The sequence below is a fragment of the Equus asinus genome, chromosome 5 (assembly GCF_041296235.1).
Source record: "Equus asinus isolate D_3611 breed Donkey chromosome 5, EquAss-T2T_v2, whole genome shotgun sequence".
Classification (NCBI taxonomy): Eukaryota; Metazoa; Chordata; class Mammalia; order Perissodactyla; family Equidae; genus Equus; species Equus asinus.
Genome location: NC_091794.1, coordinates 109654043 through 109679276, shown reverse-complemented (window position 1 = coordinate 109679276; position 25234 = coordinate 109654043). Strand labels below are relative to the sequence as shown.

General features: G+C 55.3%; 1 protein-coding gene across 4 annotated transcripts in view; it reads right to left on the bottom strand.

Annotated features, from left to right (window-relative positions):
• Window positions 1-25234, bottom strand: part of CHD5 (chromodomain helicase DNA binding protein 5) — a 65498-nt gene that overhangs the window by 3501 nt on the left and 36763 nt on the right. For 2 of the 4 annotated variants that reach the window (XM_044769544.2, XM_044769543.2), the window contains exons 18-41: window positions 24552-24725; window positions 24008-24149; window positions 22693-22824; window positions 18706-18823; window positions 17310-17434; window positions 15997-16228; window positions 15733-15843; window positions 15230-15402; window positions 14221-14395; window positions 13624-13716; window positions 13338-13426; window positions 12886-13019; window positions 12289-12433; window positions 11732-11891; window positions 9954-10033; window positions 9587-9719; window positions 5273-5362; window positions 4506-4643; window positions 4156-4264; window positions 2380-2512; window positions 1783-1978; window positions 838-1001; window positions 613-727; window positions 449-502 (exon numbers count right to left, since the gene is read on the bottom strand). In XM_044769544.2, coding sequence (XP_044625479.1) covers window positions 495-502; window positions 613-727; window positions 838-1001; window positions 1783-1978; window positions 2380-2512; window positions 4156-4264; window positions 4506-4643; window positions 5273-5362; window positions 9587-9719; window positions 9954-10033; window positions 11732-11891; window positions 12289-12433; window positions 12886-13019; window positions 13338-13426; window positions 13624-13716; window positions 14221-14395; window positions 15230-15402; window positions 15733-15843; window positions 15997-16228; window positions 17310-17434; window positions 18706-18823; window positions 22693-22824; window positions 24008-24149; window positions 24552-24725 — 3169 coding nt within the window. In that variant the 3' untranslated portion in view covers window positions 449-494. The remainder of the gene's footprint in view (window positions 1-448; window positions 503-612; window positions 728-837; window positions 1002-1782; window positions 1979-2379; window positions 2513-4155; window positions 4265-4505; window positions 4644-5272; window positions 5363-9586; window positions 9720-9953; window positions 10034-11731; window positions 11892-12288; window positions 12434-12885; window positions 13020-13337; window positions 13427-13623; window positions 13717-14220; window positions 14396-15229; window positions 15403-15732; window positions 15844-15996; window positions 16229-17309; window positions 17435-18705; window positions 18824-22692; window positions 22825-24007; window positions 24150-24551; window positions 24726-25234) is intronic. The other 2 variants (XM_044769546.2, XM_044769545.2) reach the window with 1 other exon arrangement.

The following is a 25234-nucleotide window of genomic DNA, read 5'->3' as shown; positions in this document are numbered from 1 at the left end:
TTCCTGGTCCTGGGCAGGGGCAGGGGTGGGCTGAGAGGACAGGTGATGTCCTGGGGTACCCATCATCAACAGGCAGTGGAGGTAGAACAGTGGAGACAGGGTTCCAGACTGGGGGCCACGATCCCTGACTCACTGCCATGGACATGCGTGCACACCGTCACATGTGTGCACACAGACACACGCATTACACACAGGAGCATGCCCTTCGTGTTCCGCCTTCCTAGCCTCCCAGGGAAGTGTCTGGAAGCCTGGACAGACACACCAGGCCCAAGAGGGTCCCCAGGGCAGAGGCACCTGGGGCAGAGGGTCTCCAGGCAAGTGGGCAGCTCCTTCGCAGTGAAGGCCCCAAGGCTCAGGGGTGTGAATCCAGCGCATGGACCAGGGCTGATCTGGGCCAGGCTTGACTCACCAAGCTGAAGGACAGTGGACCATCCAGGGGCGGCCTTACCTCAGCTGGAAATGAGCGCTGCAGCAGAAGGAAGTCGCGGGGACGGCTAGATGTCTGTCCCAGAGAGAGAGAGAGAGAGAAAGCCTCAGCTTGCCTGGGGCCGTGGTGGGCAGGTGGGGCCGCGGGCCCCCTGTGCATGCTGCCCGAAGCAGACGGGCACCTACCGGTCACATAGGGCCCCAGGGGCATCTGGTTGTAGTTGACAATCCCTCCCGGTCCAGGGCCCCGGAAGTTGGGCCCAAAGTTGTTGTTGTACATCTGGGAGGAGCCGAAAGCGCCCTGGAGGCAAGGACTCAGGTTTAAAGGTCACAGTCGTGCACCCCCAAGCCAAAGGCGCCCAGGATGTGCGTGAGGGGGACGTGGGCCCGGGGCATGCGGCCGAACCTGACCTGCTGGATGGTGGGGTCACCAGCTCGGTTGGTCAGGCGGCTCAGGATGCTGCGCTCCGACATCTGGAGGCGGGCAGCCACCGGGGGGATGCGGGACAGCATGGAGGGCAGGCGAGTCACATCAGCCTTCATGTCGCTCAGCAGCTCCTCCAGCTGGTTCAGGACTGCGGGCAGGAGGTGGGAGACGAGAGGAGTGCAAGGCAGGCAGCCCAGGCTGCTGCTTATTTGCAAGGGGGTGTTACTGCACTCCCAGGACAGCAGACACCAGGGGGTGCTCCTCACCCGGCCCCCCCAGACCCGCACAGCCAAGAGATGCCAACTGGGAGAAGAACGGGGTTTTCCAAAGAGCTTCTCCCTGGGGCCAGAGGGCTGCAGAGACGAGAGCCGGAAACTGACCCAACCCTGGGCTTCCCCCCAGGCCCCGAGTCAGCCTCCCGGCTCCCAGGAAGGCCTGCAGCCCTGGCCCACCGCGGGGGACAGGGTGGGAGGCTCACAGGCAGAGCCGCCTCAGGAAACATCTCCCAGACAGAGCAGGGGCCGGCGAGGCCAGGGACTCTCGCGTGAGCTTGGCCTTGGCTCACCCCATCCCCCCAGCCAGCTTGGGAGCTTCCTGAAGATTTGGAGCACAAGGGTCAAAGGTCTGAATCCAGGAGATCTTGGGCAATTACTTCACCTCCCTGAGCTTCAATGTCCCCATCTTTAAAATGGGATAATAAACCTCACCACTTACAGATATTGCAAGAATTAAAGATACAACATATTTAAAGGATATTGTCAGGGCTTAAGGGACTGGGAAACAGACTGTGCCATCCTGGCCAGGAGGTACGCCCTCTGGGCTGACGTTCTGTCCCCAGCCCCGGCCCCGCTCAGAGCCCTCATCTACGGCCAAGGATCCACTGGGCAGGAGGAGGGCGCTGAGCCGGCTGCCAGGAGGGACTCGCTCACCCTTGTGCAGGACGGCGTTGGCAGGCTTGTTCCCGGCAAGGGACTCCTTAGACAGGTGCTGGTGGCTCTCAGCAAGGCACTCCACCTCGGCCAGGCGGGCGTTGAGGGCCATGGCTGGGTGGTTGGGGTCCTGGGTCATGTTGAGGTACGCAGCCCTCCGGAGTTGCTCCTCGATGACCAGCGCCTGCTCCAGCAGCTGGCGGGCAGGAGGACTGAGTGTTGGCCTGGCCCCCTCCTCCATCAGCACCCACCCACCCGGGCCAGGGCTCTGGCAGAAAGGAGGGAGGGAGGACACATTCCTATGCAGCGTTCCATCCTCTTCTGATCTCCGCTACCCCTTGGAGCCCTCACCAAGTTGGGTTCTCTGCGCCCATCACCCAGGGCAGAGACACTTGCCCAATGGGCCTGGCACAGAGGAAGGATCCAGCACCCTGTTACTTGATTGACTAAAGCACTTCCTTTCGTGGACAGCCAGGTGTAAGTCCAGATGTAAGAGGAGGGGATGGCTGCTCGCTAACTCCTTCGCCCCAGGCCCTCGTGTAACCTGCCCCTCTTGCAGCCCCCTCCCCACAGCCTCAGGCCCTGCCAAGGACCGACCTTGAACCTGCGGGCCAGGAACTTGTTCTTCATCTCCAGGTAGTTGCCCTTGTGGATCTCAGACTTGAAGGGCTCGTTGAGGATCATGTATCTGGGGTCGTTCTGGATGTCCTGCCAGCGGGCGTAGCCGTGCCTGGGTGCGGCACCGTTAAGGGCAAACCTGGCCAGGGGGCAGGAGGCGGAGGGACCAGCCCAGGGTTCGGAGTCCTGCCTGTGTGCTCTTGGGCAAGTCATTAACTTTGAGGGCAAGATGAGCATGTTGATGACGATGATGTGACAATCAGCAGACACTGACAGGTGCCCTCGGGGACCCAGACACGGCACTGAGGCTTCACCATGTTAACTCCTTCATCCCAACAACCCAGGCAGGGGAAATGTTCAAGACCTAACCCCTGTACCTGTGACTGTGACCTTATTTGGAAATAGGGTCTTTGCAGATATAATCGAGTTAAGAAGGGGTCATACTGGGTTAGGATGGGCACTAATCCAAAGACTAACATCCTCATAAGAAGAGGGAATCTGGAAACAGACACAGAGACACCCAGGGAAGACGGTGATGTGACGACAGGGACAATGACTGCAGGGATGTGGCGGCTGCAAGCCAAGAATGCCAAGCATGACGGCCACCGCCGAAGCTGGCAGAGGCATGGAAGGGTCCTCCCCCAGGGTCTCCAGAGGGAACAAGGAGACTCAGTAAAGTCCTCTCGCCCAAGGCCCCGCCTGAGTGAGGGGCAGAGCCGGGCTGTGAACCCAGGCAGGCTGGCGCCGAACACCTTAACCTCCACAACAGGGATCAGCAAGCCACAGCCCACGGGCCAAATCCGGCCCACAGCCTGCTTTGTAAATAAAGTTTTATTGGAACACGGCCACGCTCACTGGTTTACGTATTGCCCGTGGCTATTTTTTGCTCCAGTGGCAGAGCAGAGCAGTCACTCTGCAAAGCCTGAAACATTTGCTCTCTGGTCCCTTCCAGGAAAGGCTTGCCGAGCCCTGTTCTACAACACTCCACCCCCTGGTCTAAGAACCAGCCCCACTCAAGGCTGTCATGAAGGCCAGCTCTGCCGGGGGCCCTCCCCAGGGGGCTGTGTGCCTCTCTCCTTGCCTCTGGGAGGTATGTGCTCGAATGTCCCCTTCTCTGACCATCCCACTGGAAAATGCAACCCCCACGCCAAACCTCCCCTCACCCTCGCCTCCCTAACTCACGGTATTCACCGTCTACCCCCAGGAGGATGCCACCTCCAGGTGGACGGGAATTGGGGGCTGTTTTGTTCCTGGCTGCATTCTCCATTCCTGACACATGGTAGGTGATCAGTAAAGATGGACTGACTGAATGAAAGCGCTTCGTAAATGATGAAGCGCCCTTCAGGCATCATTCCTGGGAGGAGGTGCACTCGGGATCATGTAGGAGTTAGGAGCATTTGTTGGTTTGTTGTAGAGTCAGATAGATGGGCTGTGATTTATTAGCTGTGTGTCCCTGGGCAAGTCACTGGGCCTCTCTGAGCATCAGTTTCCTCCTCTGTATAATGGAGATCATATGAGTGCCCCTATTGGAAGGCTGCTCTGAGGATGAAGAGAGGACTGAGCCTAAAGGGACAAGCTGCTGCTGTGGTCATCATCATCGTCATCGTCACGTCATCATCATCACCAGGAAAAGGTCTCTGGTGCCTGGTCAGGGTCGCTGGCTCCTGACTCCTCACGCCACATGCCCACGTCCCTCCCTGAGGTCCACACAGGAAGAGGCCTGGGTCCTGCCCGGCCTGGCGCGGACAAGGATACGTCACGATGCCCGCGAGCAGCCAGTAGTCATGGCGCCGGTGCCAGATGTCATAGATTTTCCCCGAGGACACAGCGGCACGTTCCTCATTCTGCCACAGTGTGTGCAGCTCTGAGAAGCCAGCCAAGGGGAACAGAATGAGAGGTGCCCCCTGGTCCCTCACACAGAGGTGGGCCCAGAAAAGCCTCTCCCTCAGTGTTCCAGCATTCTAGGAAAGGTTATGCTATGGACTTTTATCAACCACTCACACTTCAGTATAAAAGAACCATCTGCCCAGACTCCTGGGATCCACAGTCAGTCAGGCTATGACACAAAAAGCCCCGGCTCCCTGCCCACTGCCCCACCCCAATACCTGTGAAGCCCCCATCTGCAATGTTGAACATGAACTTGAACTTCCCATTCTTGTCCTCCTTCTTCCCCTCCTCATCTTCCTCTTTGTCACCATTTTGCTGTGTTTCAATGGGCTCCTTCTCTTCCGCTTTGGAGTCATCTGTGGGAGGACAGACCCACATTCATCCATCCATCCAAAAGCCACTGCCCAGGGGCCTCTCTCTGCCAAGGGCTGGGCACCCAAAGGCAAGCAGGAAAACGCATTTCCCCACCCTCAAGGGGCTCCCAGCCCGGAGGGATTTGAGATGGATGAGCCGGCAGCTCCCTCTCTCCGTCCTGAGCAGGGAGGCTGGCTCCAGGCCCGAGTACCCCTCCCCCACCAAGCCAGGACCACCCAGAACAGCAGGAGAGCACTGTGAAAAGTGCAGCTTATGTTCAAGGACGCAGCACTGCCTTAGGGGTCTGCTCTGAGGATGACTGTTCCAGAACATTCCAGCAACAGAGGTACACAAAGGTTCTATCTGAGCCCCAAATTCTCCAGGCCGAGCTCCCAGACCAGCTCTCCTTCCTTCTACTGGTGGCTGGGGCCACAGGAGGGGTCAGGAGGTGGGGTGGGGAGGCATAAGGCTGCGAGGGGCTGGCGAGTCCCGGCTCCCACCCACTAGCTCCAATCAGGGCCGGGGACCCAGAGGACTGTGGCTAGGAGGCCACAGGAGGCCCAACAGAGTCCAGACAGTGCCCGCAAGAGACCAGGGGACACAGGACAGAGCACACACAAGAGCCCCAAACCTGGCCTGAAATCGCTGCCATCCCCTCTGCTGTGAATCAAGCTTAGTTCCAGCTTGTCCAGAATTTTCTCCTTCTCAGGAAGTACTTCTTCTGTAAGACAAAGGGTGTCCAGGAGTGGGGAGGAGTCCAGGAAGGGCAGAGGGGACTCTGGGCTGGTGGCTTTCCAACTCTGTTTCTGCCACGCACAGAACTCTATCCACCATTTTAGTCAGGAGTGCAACAAGTGCCACCAAGGACAGCTCCTCTGGGGAGGCAGTTCGGGGGCATAGACCTCCTGGAACCCACCCATAGGCTTACCCATCCCCTCTCATCCCCATCCCAGCAGCAGCCCTCCCCCCCAACTCTCAAGGCACAGTCTCAGCACTGGGCCCTGGGCTTCTGGAAACAGAGGGGGACATTCCCACTACCCAGGTGACATGGGATTCCCATGGACCAAACAATCCCTGATGAAAATGCACCCAACCAAAACTTAGAAAACAATTATCCATCCACCAGAGAGACAGAAAAAAGAAGGAAGAGAAACCATAGGAAAAGGCGAGTCCAAAAAAAACAAAAATTAGAAAAAGCCAGATAAAACTTCTAGAAATGAAATACACAATCATTAACACTTTAAACATTTCCATTGCAGATTTCTAAGATGTCGCCAAGACTTCCCGGCCCTGGAGTACAAGCCTTGCATAGTCCTCGGGACTGTGGATGTGATGGATTCGACTCCTGTGAATCATGAGATGAGACACAGGTGATTGTAAACGAGGGAGATTATCTGGGTGGGCCTGACCTCATCACACCTCGGACTGGTCACAGAAAAGGATGGCAGAGATTCGAGGCATGAGGGGGATCCAGGGCACCATTGCTAGCTTGAAGATGGAGTGGGCCCTGTGGGAAGGAACACACATGGCTTCTAGGTGCTGAGAACAGACCCCGGCTGACAACCAGCAAGGAACTGGAACCTTCAGCCCGCCAACCCCAAGAAGCTGAAGTCAGCCATCAAGAACGGGCTTGGAAGCAGATGTTTCCCTCAAGCCTCAAACCGAGAACTTGGCCCAGCCAAACCTTGATTTCGGTCTTGCGAGACCCTCTGCAGAGAACCCAGCCCCGCTAGGCCAGACTCTGACCACAGAACTGAGAGCTAATAAACGGGTGTTGTTTATGTGGCTAAATTTCTAATAATTTGTTTTGCAGACATAGGAAATAATACAAATGGGTAGGTTAAAAACAGCTGTATAAAGAAAGCAGAGCCTGAAGGGAGACCTGAGGATGACTCAAACAGCCTTACAGAGAGATGGGAAACAAGCTGGAAGGAAATGATGTGAAAGACGCGTCAACCCCCATCTTTTGCGAACCTCGTACTGGGCTTTCTTTTCCTCATCGCATTTGGAGCCTGTTGTTGAACAAGACGTATGTCTGTTTATTGCTGATCGCCTGTCTCCCCCACTAGAATACAAATGCCAGGGAAGGCTTTGCTGTTTCGGTTCACTGCTCATGTCCCCAGTGCCTAGGACGGCACCCAACACACAGCAGGCCTTCAATACATATTTGTTGGATGAATGAATGAATCGATAAATAATACGAATACCAGGAGAAAATAAATATAATGGGGGCAAAGACAATTTTCAAAGAGGGAATCACTGAGAATTTGCCCATAGTTGATGTAAGACATAATATTCAGCTTTAAGAAGAACAGTCAGTCACAAGCAAGATAAATAAAAACTTCATTGTAGTGAAACCGCACATGACTAAAGACAAACAATATCTTAAAAGTGGTCTTTCAATGTTAGAAAAGACAGAAAAGGCAGATTTCCTACAAAGAAGCAACAATTACCCTGAGAGTAGTCTTTCTCAGCAGCAAATGGAAGCCAGACGATAAAAGGAACAACATCTTCAAAGTGCTGAGGGAAAATCCCCATCCCACCTTGAATTTTGCTATTATTCAAGAGTAAAGAAAAAGTAACATAATGAGAGAATTTGCCAAAAGCACCACTCGAGGGTGCACTTCAGGAAGAAGGACATTGAACGAAGCAACGACCCACAGATAAACAAATATGAGACTGCCAAGAACGTGGGAAGTCCTAAATAAGGACCAAGATTGAGAAATAAGCATAATAACTAATCCAGAGAATTAAAACAAGCTGAAACTAAAACACTGGGCAACAGCACCCAGAAGATGGAAAGGGAGTGGGTTAGAGCTAAAGTTGTCTGCAGCCCTTACAGCGTTCAGGAGGGACACATGCCACAAATTTAAGAGTACGAAACAGAGTTGACTATAAACTCTCCAAAGGAGTTGAAGAGAAAAAAGGAAATATAAAGAAAATTTGATCAATCCTAGAGATGCAGGAAAGGAGAAAAAAGAAAAAACAAAGCAAGGGCAATCTAAAGCACAAAATAAGAGAGTAGAAATTCATCCAAACACCTAGCTACTACAATAAATGTAAAGAGATTAAACTTGTCAGCTAAAAGATAGAGATTCCATGATTAGATTTAAAACAAATTCCTACTATACACTGTTTACAAGAGATATACCTAAAACGTAATTACATAGATTAAAAGTAAAGGAATGAAAGAAAGTACTCACAAATCACATATCTGATAAGGAATATGTATCCATAAAGGAATCATACAACTCAAGAATAAAAATACAAATAACCCAATTAAAAAATGGGTAAAGGATCTGAATAGACATTTATCCAACAAAGATATACAAATGGCCAATAAGCACATGAAAAGATACTCAACCTGTTCATGCAGAAGAGAAATACAAATCAAAACCACTTAAGATACCACTTCTCACCTACTAGGATGACTACAATCAAAGGACAGACAATAACAAGTGTTGGCAAGGATATGGTGAAATTGGAACCCTCATACCTTCCTGGTGGGGATGGAAAATGGTACAGCCACTGCAGAAAACCACCTGACAGTTCCTCAAAGTATTAACCATAGAATCACCATACGGTCCAACAATTCCACTCCTGGGTACACACCCAAGAGAACTGAAACCTATGTCCACACAAAAACTTGAACACAAATGTTCACAGCAGCACTATTCACAAAAGCTCGAAATTAGAAACAGCCCAACTGTCCATCAACTGAGGAACAGATAAACAAAATTCTATCCACACAATAGAACATTATTCAGCCATAAAAAGGAATGAAGTTCTGATCCATGCTACAACACGGACAAGCCTTGGAAACATTAAGCTAAGGGAAAGCAGGCAGTCACAAAAAGGCATATACTTAATGATTCTGTTTACATGAAATGTCCAGAACAGGTAAATCCATAGAAACAGAAAGTGGACTAGCAATTGTTGAGGGTTAAGGGGAGAGGAATGGAGAGTACTGCTAATAGGTTTCTTTGGGAATGATGACATGTTGTAAAATTACTTGTGCTGACGGCTGCACAGCTCCATGAATATACTAAGAATCACTGAATTGTACACGTTAAGTGGAAGAAGTGTACGGTATGTGAATTACATCACAAAGTTGTTCTACATATATACATTTCTCTTAAGGTTTAAGGGATAGAAAAAGATATACTGAATATATACTAAACAAAAGTAAGATTGATCCAAATCAGCCCACAGAAACTTTAAAGCTAAGAGTATCAGGAGGGATAAGAGGGTTATTACACAGTAATTAGAGGCACACTTCATCAGAAAAATATAAAAAACTCAAACCAGTATGCCCCTAACAACCAGTCTCAAACAATATGAAGCAAAATCTGTCCTTAGAAGGAGAAAGAGACGAATCCACAATCACAGTGAGAGATTTAAACATAAGTCTCTCAGACCTGACTGATCAAAGCAAACCAAAAATGAGTGAGGATATAAGATTTTAAGAACATGATTAACAAGAATATCGAATAATCTAACGCATATATTTAGAATCTTATGCCCAGCAATTAGAGAATAGATATCCTCTTCAAGCATTCAAGAGCATTTACAAAATCTGACCATACTAACCCAGAAAGCAGGTTTTAACGATACCACACAGAAGCAATATCACACAGCCTCATGTGTTCAGACCACAATGCAACTGCAATTAGAAAGCACTAATTTATTCTAATATTAGAAATGACTAATAAAAAGATAGCTCAATAACCTCCAGACTGCGAGTGGCAGGGAAAGTCAGAGCTCAGAGGCGGAGACCTGAGCCCCTGGCTCTCCCCTCACCCCGGGGCCTATCGCGCTGGGACAGAGCAACGCACAGGCCACCACTCAGCCAGGGAGAAGCGGGGTACAGCAGTCTGCCCGCCCGCCTCCCGCCCAGGGCTGCTGAGCCAGACACCGCATCGCAGGGTGACGAGGAAGCCCGCACCTTTTGGCAGCTGCTCCGGGGAGAGCTGGGCCTTCTCTGTCTCCTCCAGTCGCTCCTCTTGGGCTCTCTCCTTCCCGTCTGAGCTCTCCTGCTTGTCCTCGCCCTCCACTCTGTCCAGAGCAGTTGGGAGGGCCTAGGGAGAACAGAGGAGGGGAGCTGTGGGGCCTGGGGCCTCAACACGGAGGGCGGGGAACAGGCGCTGGGCCGGGAACCCACTCTCCTGGCCCCCGTGCCTGCTCCCAGCCTGCTCCCCTAGACCCAGAGGCCTGAACTGGGAGCCAGGAGGCCTGGGCAAAGCCTGAGCAGGTCCCCAGACCCAACCCCCACCCCACAGCCCCAGGGACCCTGACATCAGCATCTTCCGTACCTGGATTTCTGGAGGCTTCTTTGGCTTCTGTACCCCTGGCTCCTTCTCATCCATGTAGCCCAGCTGGGCTTCCATTTTGTCTGAAAGATCAAGGGAAAGAGGTGAGACAGGTGGGCTCTGGCGGGGAGGTGGAAAGGGCAGGAAGTAAGGTGCCAGAGAGGAGAGGCAGGGCCTGGCCTTCAGGAGGCTCCCTCCAGGCCAGGCCCCTTCAGAAGGACAGGACCCCAGACGAGCCAGGGAGCCCAGGTCAGGGCTGCAACATGGGGATCCTTGGAGGACTGTGGGCCCAGTGAGGCCAGTCAGGGGCTGACAGAACAGGGCTGCCCACAGCACGGCCTCCCATCTGGAAGCAGGGAGGGGAGGTGGGGGAGGCCTGGACTAGGAGCCAGGATGCCTCAGCCTGGTCCCGGCTCTCAGGCTGACTGGCCGTGTGCCTCCTCACGCCAAGGCAGTTCCTGACACACCGCAAAGTGCTGGTGACGTGTGTGCTCTGAGTAGCCCTGGGAGGTGGACACTATTCCATCCCACATCACAGAGGAGAAAACAGGGCTCATGGGGGTGAGCGACTTGCCCAAGGTCACTCAGGCCAGGCGAGTCTAGCTCAAGAGGGTATACTTGTGCCTGGAAGCAAGATGTCCTCCGAGGCACCTAGCCTCAGGGCCTCACCTGTCACCTGGGGAGAGGTAGGTCGGCCCCAGGCCTGACAGGGTCAACTGAAAGAAGACGCTTTGTCCAGATAAATCCACGGATCAAAGACACTCAGAGACAAACAACCCAGCTAAAGATGGGCAGAGGCTCTGAAAAGACATTCCTCCAAAGAAGATACACAAATGGTCCAGAAGCACATGAAAAGATTCTCAACGTCGTCAGACATCAAGGAAATGCAAACCAAAACCACAGTGAGACGCCACCTCACACCCACTAGATGGCTTTAAGCAAAAAGTCAGACAGCAAGCGTTGGTGAGGATGTGGAGAAACTGGGCCCTTCATTCACTGTTGGCGAGAATGGAAAATGCTCTGGTCCCTGTAAAAACGAGTTGGGCAGTTCCTCAAAATATTACAGCATATGATCCAGCAATTCCATTCCTAGCTCATACCCGAGAGAAATGAAAACACGTGTCCATATAAAGACTCAAATACAAATGTTCGCAGCAGCATTATTCACAACAGCCAGAAAGCAGAAACAACCCCAAATCCATCGGCTGATGAACGGATAAACAATATGCGGTGGATCCGCACAATGGAATATTATTCAGCCACAAAAAGGAAGCAAGCTCTGACTCACACTACAACATGGATCAACCTTGAAAACATCACGCTGACTGAAAGAAGCCAGACACAAAAGGCCACATATTGTAGGATTTTGTTTACATGAAATGTCCAGAACAGGCGAATCCACAGAGACAGAAAGTAGCTAAGCAGTTGGCAGGGGCTGGGGGCAGGCCAGGGAGAGAAGGGATGGGAAACGACTGCTGATGGGTACGTGTTTCTTTTTGGTGTGATGAAAATGTTCTGGAATTAGATAGAGGTGATGGTTGCATATATACCAGAAACGGCTGAATAGTACACTTTTAAAGACTAAATGTTCTGTTACGGGAATCACATCTCAGAGCTGTCATTAAAGAGAAGAACTCTCAGGAGAGCAACACTTATGCAGGCAGAAGCTTCGAGGGGAAGCGTGGCCATCCTTTGTGGGGTGTGCGGAGGACTCAGGGTCTCCTGGGGCCTTGCCATCTCCCGGGACCCAGGTGCCCTCCCCCACTCATCGGAGCCCAGACCTGGCAGGCCCAGCGAGGCAGGTGGCAGGTGGGCGGGGCTGGCGGGCACTGGCGTGGTGGGATCCGAGGAGACGACCTCGCCGGGCTTCTTGCCCTCGGGCCCCTCAGGGATCAAGTCTGGGGTGCTGTACTTCCCGTTGACATGCTCGAACTCCTGGACCTGGGACAGGTGGGAGGGAAGGAGGGGGCAGTCACAGCTCAGATCTATGGGCCTCAGGACAGCCTTAGGACTGGGGGCGTCCAGCTGGGGACAGACACCCCCTCCACCCAAGGCCAGCCGAGCCAGATGCACTTCTGACAACAAAACCCCATGGCAGGCCCCACCCGACCCCAGTTTCCCTGTGTGCCCTCTGCCCTGTGACCTGCCATCCTGGCCTCCAGACCCCCACCCCCCCACCCAGAGAGGCATTCTGGGTTGGTCCCTCTGGCCTGGCTCAGACCCTGGGTAGCTGTGTGACCCTGAGCCAGGCACTTGTCCGTTGCCCAGTGACCCCCCAGGGGTACGCCGGGTCTACTGCAGCCACCAAGAAGGGCCCAGTAAAGGCTTACTCACCCACCTTCTTCCTAACTAGTGACATGACCCCGATGCGCGTGAGCACATGCTGTCTCGAGAGGCCCTCGCGGGGCACGCCGTCCGCGAAGGTCTCTGCGCCGTCAGCCCCCGGCTCACACAGGTGCCGCATGAAGAGGGACACATAGGCTCTGGGGTTGGGGGGGACTGGGGCTCAGGGAACGGGGGGTGGCAAGAACCCTCTGCGAGGGCTAACAGGATCCCCAGGGATCTCCTGGCTGGAATCACCATCCATCACCTGCCTCCCAACCAGGCTTGCTGGGTCAGACGCCCGGGGAAGGACAGAGGAGGCCTCCCCTGGCAGGGGAACCACTTAGGACAGCCCCGCTCTGGATAACCCAGATGCTTCCGGCTGCCATTCACACCAGCTGGTCCGGCAGAGGTGGCTGGTCAGTGTTTTCTGCACATCAGCCCTGCCCAGGCCTGGACCCCAGCTACCCAAAGACCAGAGAGTAGTGATCTCTCAAGACCTCTTTGGCCTGGTGCGAGCAGAAACGCGGCCAGTTGTGCTGGCTCGCCCAGCCGGAGTCTGCGTCTCCAGAGTGGGCAGCCACACCCTGGGCCACCACCTCAGCCCCTTTACCTAAATTCCTTCTCGCTCTTCCCTCGAAGGTCGCGAACCAGCCAGTGGGAGTTGAAGGCGTCCTGGGGGGGCATGCCCCAGCGCATGATGGCATTGAGAAAGGCCTTCCGCTGTCGGGCGTTGAAGCCCAGCACCTGGATGGGGCAGGGGATGGGGTGGTGGAGCAGAGAGCTCAGGGAGGGGAGAAGGGGATGGCGAGGGGAGGAGGCAGGGAGGGGACTGGGAGAAGACAGGGCCTCCAGCTGGGGCAGGACCAGAGGGCGGAGCCCAGACCCAGGGTCTGTCCCAGCCTCACCTCTACTTGACGTGAGACCCTGGGCAAGTCCCAGCCCTCGCCTCCCGCCCTCCTCTGTGCCCAGGGGTGGTAGCCGGGTGAGCTCTTTGTTCGGAGAAGGGACAAGGTAAATCGGGAGAAGGAGAGCTGGGAAAGTGGGGGTGCAGGAGGGCCCCACCTCAATGTTGCCGCCGACACGGGCGAGGAGAGGTGGCAGGGGCTTGTCCCTGTCACTCTTCAACTGCCTCCTGGATTGTCGCCGTCCACCTGGGGGGCAGCCCCGCCACAACCTCTCAGGGGGGCCCGGGGCATCCTGACCCCCTAACCCATCTGCCAGCTCGCCCCAGGACAGCAGGACCCTTCAGGATGACCTCTGAAGCTGCCCTCGAGCCTGTCCTGACACCCCCAGGGGGACCCCCGGTTGGCCTTGGCCCCAGCCCAGGCTCACCAGCACCGAGACTCACTCTGTCCTTCCGGCCTTTCCTCAAAGTCCTCATCCTCATCCTCGGAGCCGATGGAATATTCAGACTGGTTGTCCGAGAGCTCATCCTGCCACTCTGTGGGGGTCCAGCAGAGGGGCACAGAGTGAGCTGTGCAAACAGAAGCCCACCCCAAGACCCCCAGACCCAGGGCCATGCCAAGCCCCCACATCCCAGCCCAATAACAACAGTAAATGAAAACGGCCACCACGTACTTCCTGTGACCTCACTTAATAATCCCAACAGCCCTACATGATTTCCTAGGGTGTTATACCATTGTCATCCACCTTTTACAAATGGGGAAACCCAGGCTTGCCCACACCACTAGCAGTGAAGTCACTGGACCACTACCCATCTTGTTTTCCTAAACACCCCACACCCCACACCTGCCCTCAAGCCTCCTTTCTCCAAGAAGCCCTCCCCATGGCACCCCAGCTCAGGCCGCTCTGACAAAGCTCCCACTCTCCAGCCCCCGGGGGCTTCCTGCCACAGGGACGCCCTCTGCGACCTACTGGAATCCTGTCCACCCAGGCCCTCCGCCTCCGGGGCACGTGCACCCACCCGCCCAGGCCGGGCACGCACCCTGGTCCTCCTGGGAGGCGTCATTGTAGTTGACCTGCTTGCGGATGCGCTTGCCCTTGCCCAGGTTGCGGGCCAGGTCCTCCTGCTGCTGCTCATAGTGGTGCCGGAGCAGCTTCTCCCAGTAGTCAGGGTCCACATTCTCCTCCTGCTTGATGATCTCTCGCTCGACCTCCTCCTGGGGACCCAGGCGCCAGGGGCCCAGTGAGGCCGGGGCCAGCAGGCAGGCGGCCAGCACACACGGGCACCAGAGGCCTCGGTGCTGCAGGGCCAGTAGATAGGGTATCTGCCCCCAGGAGGCCTCATGCCACCTCCACCACACCTCACCTTCTAGGGGCCCAACGATGAATCGGAAAGCCCACCCGCTGCAGGAAGCCTTCCCTGACCACCCGGCCCCACAGCCAGCCTCCCGCTTCCTGCCCCTGTCCAGTCACTCACTCACTCATTGACTCCGCAAGGATTTCCTGGCCTGGGCCAGGCACTGGGGTACAGAGTTGAATAAGCTCTACCTCTGCCCTCAGGAGGCCCCCAATTTCAAAAGGAAAACTGGCACGTGGAAGGATAATAGTACCTAGGGTCTGCGTGGAGGGTGGTGGGAGCCAAGGAGGAACGGAGGGGACCACCTGGGAGAGACCCAGGAGCTGCCCCTTGGAGGACAGTGGAGTTTGCTGGGTGGTGAAGAGAAGGTGCAGTGGGTGGGAGCGCAGCGCTTTCCAGAAGAGGGGGTGGCCCAGGGGAGCCTGCCGCAGGCACCCAGGCAGGGAGTGGGAGCGGCACCGGGCAGGGCTGGGAGGGGCCTGAACGCCAGACCCTAGACAGGGCTCTACGCAGGGGGATGGCAAGGCCGTCCACAGGTCCGTTGGGCAGCTGTGGGGAAGCTAGACTGGAGCCAGGGACACCAAGCAGGCTGCCGCTGAGGATGTGAGCAAGGGCAGTGGCCCTGCCACGTGGCTGTCGCGCACGCTGTCCCATCTCCCGCCCGACAGCCCGGCCATGGCAGGGGCGGGCTTACCACGCCGTCCTCCTCGCGCACCACGTACTGCGCCACCTTGAAGGAGCTCAGGTACTCGTTCATGTTCTGCAGCTCCGTGTCATCTGTGGCATCCTGGTTCCGGTCCAGCAGCTTGGAGATGGCTGCATCATCATAGTGGATCACACTGCTGTCCTCCACGTCCTTGTTGTCACCTGGAGGCAGACAGAGTGCAGAGTGGGGAGACAGACGGGTGCCCAGGTCCAGCCAGGGGCCCCCACCAGGGCAGACTCCTGACCATGATCTGTTCCAGTCCCCGGCAGGGGCTACAGCAGAGGAGCGTGGTGACCAGAGAGCGGAATGTACACTGTAACACCCCCACTGCCCACCCCCAGCAGTCCTTGGGCACCCAAGTATGGGGCTAGAGGGCACAGGCAGGGGAACCCGACAAAACAGAGACCAGGTGTAGCAGGATTGGGCGCCACTCCCTTTCCAGGAACACCACCTGAGGCACAGGAGGGGCTGGGGGCTGGGTTGGCCCCTACCTGGTGGGGTGCTGCCATGCTTTTTCTTCGCGCTGGCAGCCAGGGCTCCCCCTTTGGAGGGCTGGACATCAGGGATGGGTGTGACAGGCCTCTGACCCTGAGACATCATGCCTGTAGGACAGAGGCGGAGGGGCTGCAGGGCTGCACCCAGAGAGGCCACCCGGGGCCCTCTCCACCCTGGCCAGGAGACAAAATTGGGGTGCAGAGAGAGGAGCTGTGCCTGTGCAGCCCCCACCCCAAGCTCCGGCCGCCCTGGACACTCACCCTCCACATCGTCCTTGAAGAGCTCCTCTGTGCCGAACTTGAGGATGTCGTCCAACTCCTGCTTGGTCATGGAGCCCGACTTGGAGCCAAGGCCGGGCCGCACCACCAGGTGGGTGAGCATCATCTTGCGCTTGGCCACCTGCGTGATGCGCTCCTCCACCGACGCCCGCGTCACAAAGCGGTAGATCATCACCTTCTTGTTCTGCCCAATGCGGTGGGCGCGGCTGAAGGCCTGGGGGCAAGCTGCAGCTCAGCACCCCAGGCTCCGCCCAGGGCACCATGGGGGGTGGACATGTGCTCACGAGCATGTCCTACGTCGACCCAGCGACGTGACTGTGCGTGGAGATGTGTGCGTGCCGGGTATTGTGTGTGTCCCAGGGTAGCTACGACGGCTTCCTGACTGTGGAGTCTCACGCAGGCCTGGATGCCCGTGCAGGTGGAACTAGGCGTGACTGCAAGTGTGCAGGGGTGTGTGCACGGCGCAGGCGGCCAGAGCGCTGGATGCAATGAAGCTGCACGGGGGCTCAGATGGTGGTCATGGGGAGGCAGGGGCTGCACCTCCCTGGAAGTGAGCCGCTAATGGGATGGCAAGTCCATGTGTTGGTGACACACAGCCACCTTGCAAGGGCAACAAGGCCAAGAAGCGCCCAGTGTGATGTGAAGACATGTCTGAGGCTCTGTGCATTGGATCCCTGCATAATGTGACGCTGATGTGATTATATCTGTGCAGGTGACTGTGCACAGATGCACACACCTGTGCCTGAGACATGAGTTTGTGTGTGTGCCCCTAAGAGTGTAAGTGTTCAACATGTGTGTATGTGTCCCTGCCCCAAGTGGGGTGACCAGGGGACTTTGGGGTGTGTCTCTGCTCCCACAACCCTTAGCTCCCCCCAACCCTCCCACCCTTTCATCACCCTATCCCCCTCCTCCATCCCCTCCTCTCCCCAGCCTCTGACAGCCCTTCTCCACCCACTCTGTTCTTGTCCCCTCTCATACTGGCCCCCTCTGGGTTCCAGGACTCCTTCGTCCTGTCTCCCTCCATGGCCTTAGTCCTGAGGGTGATGGGACGGACCAGCAGTCCCCTGCCCTCTCTGGGCCCGTTTCCTCCTGCGTACAGTGAGGAGCTGGAGGAGCAGGGCAAAGCCTCCACTCATCTCCCAGGGCCCCGCTTGGGGCTGAGACTCCATGGCGCTGGCCCAGGGGGAGGTGAAGCCCTGAGACACACAGTCTGGGGGATGGGGGAGAGGAGGGAAAGGCCACGGAACCAGGGGCAGTGAGGGGTCTGAGAAGGTTCCAATGTCAGGACCACAGACCTGGATGTCATTGTGTGGATTCCAGTCCGAGTCGTAGATGATGACGGTGTCTGCTGTGGCCAGATTGATGCCCAGGCCACCGGCCCGGGTCGAGAGGAGGAAGCAGAACTGCTGGGCCCCAGGGGCTGAGGAAGAGAGGCCAGTGCCGGCTAAGGGGCAGCCCAGGCATGGGTGGGGCCAGGTGGACGGTAGACAGGAGGGCGGGAGGGGAGACCAGAGGGAAGGGGGGGTGGGAAGTGTGGCTCTATCACAGACCACGACAGCCACACCTGTGCTCAGGGAAGCCAGAGGAGGCCTGGGGCCCAGGGTGGGACAGAGCAGCCCACCTGAGCCCCACTTAGCTGCCAGCTGTGCTCTGAGTCCTGACACAACAGGAGGGAGTAGGAGGGAGCCAGAATGAGAAACAAGGCGATTTTCAAAGCCCAGATGGGCAAAGACCACACTGCGAACAGCCAGCAAGTACGGGCAGAGCCCCCAGTGAGGGTCAGCTCCCTGGAGAGCTTGGTCCTTCGTGCCCTCCAGCTCCCCGCAGCCCATGATGCTGTCAGGGAGCCCTCAGGGTCACAGCCCCACAGCAATCCCAACTGGTTCTGGCCCTAAGTGACCTGGATCTGACCACAACCCCCACCAGAGCTACAAACAGGTCCCCCGTCTGCCCGATGCTTCAGACACTCCCACTTCACGTGTGGCTGGGGCCGTGTTCGATCCTGAAACTCTACTCGCTTTATGTCTGGCGTGAGTGGGCGACATGAATCGCAGCTCTGGGCATTTGGGCAGTGGGGCCCCAGCCCTGCTCTGAGGGCAGAAGCCAGGAAACGGCCACAAGCCCAAGGAATCAGAGTTCATGGCTACTTGCTGCAAACCTGCCAGTTTGCAAAAGGGGCCCCAGTTCAGCTGACCACTACCCGGCTCCAGATGCTTCCTTCACTATCAGGCAGAGAGCTCCTGCTTCTCCCGGTCACCTCTCCTTCCCAGGCAGGAAGAGAGGAGACGGGAGAGTCTGGGCGAGTGTGGGCATGTGTGGCCCTGCCTTCCTCGCTCTGTCCTCTAGGAAGCAGCCCACAGGGAGTACGTGCTGGACTCTGTCCAGCACTGCTTGGAACTGGCAGTTTGTCTGGTGTCAGTATCAGAAGCCAGAGGTGCCAGCCAGACCCTCGGCACCAGCTTCATGTAGTAACAAAGGTGATATTTTCCTCCCCCTGCCTTTCTCCTTGTCTGTTTCCCGGTTCCAAACAGGTGTTACCCACCGGGCCCCTTAGCACCCCAGCAGGCCCCCGGAGGTTCCATGGAATGAATTCGTTCTAGTATTTTAAACTAAGAGGCAGCTGTTAGGACCTACAGACTGTTCGGCTTTCATGGGGTCCCAATCAAGAACCCCTGGGTGAGGTGCGGGTACCATTGAATCTGTCGATCGCCTCTTGCCGGAGGCCCCCGGTGATGCCGCCGTCAATCCGCTCATACTTGTAGCCCTCATACTCCAGGAAATCCTCTAGGAGGTCAAGCATCTTGGTCATCTGCAGGGGACATGGTCCTCCTGAGGGGCTGCCACAGAGCAGGGCACCCCACAACAGCTAGGGGAGGATCGAGCAGCCTGCTGAGTGGGGAGACACATGGGCCCCAGCAGACCTGACGCGGGCTTTCTGGAGAAGAACACAGCCTCCAACCTCGACCCCTGGAGTCACTCCACCCCCACACCAGCCACCAGCCCTAGAGCCTTCTGTCTAAAACACAGCTCTGGGCCTGCGCCTCCCTGCTTTCACATCCCAGAACAAAGGCCCAGCCCCTCAGCCCGGCACTCCAGGCTCACAGGACCTGGTGCCCAGTCCATGTGGGTTTCACTTCCCAGTGCTTCCTCCACACCCCCAGACATCCCAAGTCCTTCTTCCTGGAATGCCCACCCCCTTCACTGCCCTGGGAGCTCAGACAGCACCTCCTCTGTGACGCCCTCCCTGATCTCATTCCTCCCCATGAGAAGAAAAGGCAGGCCCTCCTGAGCATCCCTGACCCTGTGTATTTCCCTTCATTCCCGAGAGAGTTTAGCTGGATATAAAACTATCAGCGTTTGCCCCGCCGTGTACTGAAGGTGTCGTGATCGTCACCTGCCGCCTGTTGTTGCTGATGAGAAGTCTGACGACAGGCTGACTGTCACTCCTTTGTGGCTGCCAGGTCAGAACTGCTGCACTTCCCCTCCGATGTGTCTACAGAGCGGTTCCTTTATTCCTACTTATATTTCCCTTGCTTGGTACTCAGAGTGCACTTCAGATCTGAGACCTCATGTCTTTGCCAGGTCTGCAAACTCTCACTGAGTCCAGCTTCTTCCCCATTGTCTCTCTGTCTTCTTCTGTAAGTCCTGTTAGACGACTGTTGGAGCCTCTCGAGGTGTCCTCCATGCTCTCTCTCATTTCTTTTTCTTTTTTTTTTTTTTTGAGGAAGATTAGCCCTGAGCTAACATCTGCTGCCAATCCTTCTCTTTTTGCTGAGGAAGACTGGCCCTGAGCTAACATCCATGGCCCTCTTCTTCTACTTTATATGTGGGACACCTGCCACAGCATGGCTTGACAAGCAATGCCATGTCCGCACCCGGGATCTGAACTGGTGAACCCCAGGTCACCGAAGCTGAACATGCACACTTAACCGCTGCGGCACCAGGCCAGCCCCTCTCTCTTGTTTCTGTCCTTGTCCCTCCAGGCCACACTCTGGGGAAGTTCCTCAGTGCCAGGTTTCCATTCATCGATGCTTTCTTCAACAGTGTCAAGAGTTTATCCAATCTGTTGAAACGTTTTATTTCAGTTCCGTGCAGATCATTTTCCTATCCAATTATTCTTGTTTCATTTCTTCCTGCTTGTGTTTAATTGATTTCTTCTTGATTTATGGGTATTACTTCGTTATTTTTGAGGATCCTAAACATGTTTATTTCAATTCTTTTCTAGGCTCTTCTACCATTCTTTTCATTTGGCTTCTACTTGCTGTTTGGTGGAATATCTTATCATTCAGTTTTGTCTGAGTTTTGGGATTGGGATGTGGGCTCATCTGGGACGGGAGGGTGCTGGCTCTGTCACTTTCCTCTGTGCACATTGCCAGGATTGTGCAGGTCCCTCTACTTGGTCCCTCAAGGCCTCAGCCCAGAATCATGTCTTCTGTTGGCAGGGGTCTCGAGGGGACTGTGGATCCAGTCTCCAGGCCAGCCGGCAGTCACAGGCGTGGTCAGCCTCCCTCATATGCCTCAGTGTCCTGCAGGCCCAGGGCGGGATCGGGAGCCACAGGCGGCAACAGCTGTTTCCAGCTGACTTTGGTACACAGAGGAGCCACCTCCTAGTCTCTGGCTTTGAGCAATGGGCCTGGCTTGGTCCCACCATAAGGGAGCATTTTTAGCACCAGGACCCTATAAGGCCATCACTATGACCCCTGTCACAGAGCTGACCACAGGCTCAGATAATTATCTCTTTTTTTTTTTTCTTTTTTTTTATTGAGTTATTGATAGGTTACAATCTTGTGAAATTTCAGTTGTACATTAATGTTTGTCAGTCATGTTGTAGGTGCACCATTTCACCCTTTGTGCCCACCCCCCACCCCACCTTTCCCCTGGTATCCACTAAACTGTTCTTAGTCCATAATTTTAAATTCCTCATATGAGTGGAGTCATACACAGATTATCCTTCTCTCGCTGGCTTATTTCACTTAACATAATTCTCTCACGGTCCATCCATGTTATTGCAAATGGAATGATTTTGTTCTGTTTTGCAGCTGAGTGGTATTCCATTGTATATATGTACCACATCTTCTTTATCCATTCGTCTGTTGCTGGGCACTTAGGTTGCTTCCACGTCTTGGCTATTGTAAACAGTGCTGCAATAAACATTGGGGTGCATAGGACTTTTGGGATTGCTGACTTCAAGCTCTTTGGATACATACCCAGTAGTGGGATGGCTGGATCGTATGGTAGTTCTGTTTTTAATTTTTTGAGGAATCTCCATACTGTTTTCCATAGTGGCTGCACCAGTTTGCATTCCCACCAGCAGTGTATGAGGCTTCCTTTTTCTCCGCAACCTCTCCAACATTTGTTGCTATTAGTTTTAGATATTTTTGTCATTCTAATGGGTGTAAGGTGATATCTTAGTGTAGTTTTGATTTGCATTTCCCTGATGATCAGCGATGATGAGCATCTTTTCATGTGCCTATTGGCCATCAGTATATCTTCTTTGGAGAAATGTCTGTTCATGTCTCCAGCCCATTTTTTGATTGGGTTGTTTGATGTTGTGTTGTTGAGTTGCGAGAGTTCTTTATATATTATGGATATTAAGCCTTTGTCAGATATATGACTAGCAAATATTTTTTCCCAGTTAGTGGGTTGTTTTTTTGTTTCAATCCTGTTTTCATTTGTCTTGAAGAAGCTCTTTAATCTGATGAAGTCCCATTTGTTTATTCTTTCTATTGTTTCCCTTCTCTGAGAAGGCATGGTGTCCGAAAAGATCCCTTTAATACTGATGTCAAAGAGTGTACTGCCTACGTTGTCTTCCAGAAGCCTTATGGTTTCAGGTCTCACCTTTAGGTCTTTGATCCATTTTGAGTTTATTTTGGTGAATGGTGAAAAAGAATGGCCAATTTTCATTCTTTTACATGTGGCTTTCCAGTTTTCCCAGCACCATTTGTTGAAAAGACTTTCTTTTCTCCATTGTATGCCCTCAGCTCCTTTGTCAAAGATAAGCTGTCCATAGATGTGTGGTTTTATTTCTGGGCTTTCAATTCTGTTCCATTGATCAGATAATTATCTCTTTACCTGTCTGTCACACTAGACTGTGAGTGTCCTGCTGGACCCCGTGCCTAACACAGAGCCTGCCATATGACAGATGCAGACAAATGGATGAAGGAGCAGCAAGTGCTCAGAGGAACGGAGCTCCCAGGCTGGACAGTCCTGCTCTGACTGCCCAAAAAGTGATGCTGCAAGTGCGACTTCAGGACCAAGCTAGAGAGGGAGCCTCCTAGAGCTGTCCCTGCACCGAGCTCTCCTGAACCAAACCCAGGACCCACCTTCATGAGAAGCCAAGCTGCAGGGGTGAGCGGTGGGGGCTAACATGCTAGCTTGGATGCTAAGGCCCACACTGCTTCAGGAGGCGCAGGCCAGAGGGGCAGGTGGTACGGAAGATGCTGGCCTTTATAGCCAACATGCCCTGAGCTTGGCACCGGCCAGCTTCCCTTGGCTGCATCATGCCATGGCACAGAGGAATGACCCTTGATGTGCAACCCATGGGAACAGCATCAGGCCCCGAGGGGGGCCAGCAGGTTGCACCCTCAGCTACAGGGGCAGGACACCCTCTGTGGGGTGTGGAGTTGGGGCTGGGGTAGGCAGGGAGACCAGCCAGCCAGGCACATGGGGGTAGCTCACCTGGGAGAAGATGAGCACACGATGCCCTTCGTCCCGCAGTTTCTTGAGCATCTTCTGCAGCAGCATGAGCTTCCCTGAAGACTTGACCAGGGAGCTACCATCATAGGAGCCATTGGGCAAGACAGGGGCCTCCTGTAGACATGGCAGAAGGTGAGGCATTGGGGGGCTTCCTTCTCCTCTCTGGTTCTGCACCAAAGAGGCCCCAGGGATGGACAAGGGCCCAACAACAGGCTGAGCACCAAGCCCAAGCCCAGGTCAGGCCAGACTCCACAGAGTGGCCAGCCTGTGGGTCACATGGGCCTGCTCTCAGCACCATATTCCCAGGCAGGGCTCAGACTCGCTGGCCCTGCCCTCCGTCTTCCCGCTGCTGGCACTCCACAAGACCAGAGACATCAATGAGCAGATGGGCGACAAAGAGTCTTAAGCTAAGCCAGCCTTCCCAGCAGGAACCTGGCCTGGTCTCTGCGGTCCCAGCGGGGCGCACCCAGGCAAGGCCAGCCCTGAGCCCCGGGCAGAATGTCAGTCAGCAGGCCTCCGTGCGCCAGTCATAAGAGCGATCTGGGGCTGCCTGAGTCTGGATCACCCGCCACACGGCCTCCCACACCTAATTCTGCATTGGTCTTTTTGTTGGGGGGGGGGTGGTAAACTGTAGAGGGTTTATTTTAGAACTGGAATTGCAGCGGCAGCAATGATGATGGCTAACATTTCCGGAAAACCAACGTGCCAGGCTCTCTGTGAGGGCACTGTGTGCACTTTCTCATCTGGTCCTCACCCTTCCAGGTAGATGCTGCATTGTTCCCATTTTATAGTAAAAAACTGAGGCTCAGAGTGGACCATTAACTCCCCTGAGACCACAGGGCTGGAGCTGGTGTCTGACCCAGGATCCAGTCTCTCACCCAGGGCTGCGCATCAGAATCACCTGGGGGCCCCAACCCGGCCTTCCGGACTCCCTTGGTGACAGTGAAGCCAGGTCAGCCCTCACAACCCTGGCCTCAGGGAGACCTTGGGGTGACCCAGTGTCCCCCACTACTGTATGGGTCACAAGAGCGAGCCAAGGGAAGGTGAGGGACTGCCCAAGTGATGGATGGAGGTAAGTTTTCAGAAACTTCTGGCATGATGGGGACCCACATCACCTCCAGATCCTCATAACCAGGGAGGACTGGGGGCTGAGGGCCCAAGCGCCTGCCACAGCAGCCAGGGCCACCATGGCAGCCACGGACACTCACCACAATGGCCATGGGGAACCTTCCACAGCAGCCACAAGGACCTACCAAGGTGATTTCAGGCACTTACCATGGCAACCACAGGTACCTACCACGGCAGCCACGGGGAAGAGGTAGGGGTGGTTGCAGCACTTCTTCAGGTCCATCATGATGTTGAGCAGCGACACCTGGTTCCCGCCCCCCTTGGAGTTGAGCGCCTCGAAGTTCCGCGTGAGGATGAACTTGTAGTACTTCCTGCAGCGGGGCGCCAAGGAAAGGCGGCTGGACGCACGGGCCACGCCAGCCTCCGAGAGGGTGCTCTCCGCTCTGCAGGGAGGCTGGGGGCTGGTGGCCAAGCACCCATTTACAGAGAGACAGGGGAGCCCCAAGAGGTGAAGCCACAGGCCTGGAGTCCCCGGCAAGTTACTTGGGGGCATTGTGAGAACTCAGGCAGCCCCAGACCCTGGTCACTGAAATCAGAGAAGAGGCCCCAAAAAGGAAGCAAGTGTGAAAGGTGAGTCAAGGCCTCGGTGAGCGAAAGTGGCCCGGGAAGGCCGGGTGGGGGCCTTTTCAAGAGGGGTGGCAGAGGAGACAAGCCCAGGGTAGAGGGGCAGGCTGCTCCGGGGCGGGCCCCCAATGGGCTGAGCCTCCACTCACTTCTGCATCTGGCTCAGCTCCACGCGGACGATCAGCTCCGTCTTGGCTGGCATGTTCTTGAAGACGTCAGCCTTGAGCCGCCTCAGCATGTGCGGCCCCAGCAGATCATGCAGCTTCTTGATCTGGTCTTCTTTGGAGATGTCGGCAAACTCCTCCAGGAAGCCCTCTAGGTTGCTGCAATAAAGAGCTGGGATGAGAGCCAAGAGCAGGGCACAGAGCAGGCCAAAGCCCTCTGCAGAGGGAGGCAGGATTGTGGGGGAAGCCAGCCAGGCAGCCCCCTGCCACTTGCCAGAGGATCACAGGGCAGGCCGGCTGGCTGGTGGGCCAGGGAGCCCAGCCACACCCTGGGTGCCCTTTCACTCTCTGTCTAAGCCTGTGTCACACCACACATCACATCTTTCTCAGCCACATAGAATACCTTCTTATCCCCAAAGCCATCCTAGACAAGAACTCTCGGATTCTTACCCTTCTTACAGCTAAGGAAACTGAAGCTGATGAGTGCCCAAGGTATACGAGGCAGCCTGCCCTCCAACTGACATCTCCCGATGCCAAAATCAGCACTCTCCACCCTGAACCCCCATTCTTGGCAGGAAAATGGGGGTAGGTGAAGACAAGGAGGCCGGGGAAGGAGACCTCAGGACTTCTCCTGGCCAGGGCTCCACCACCGCCACCCCTGGCCTTCT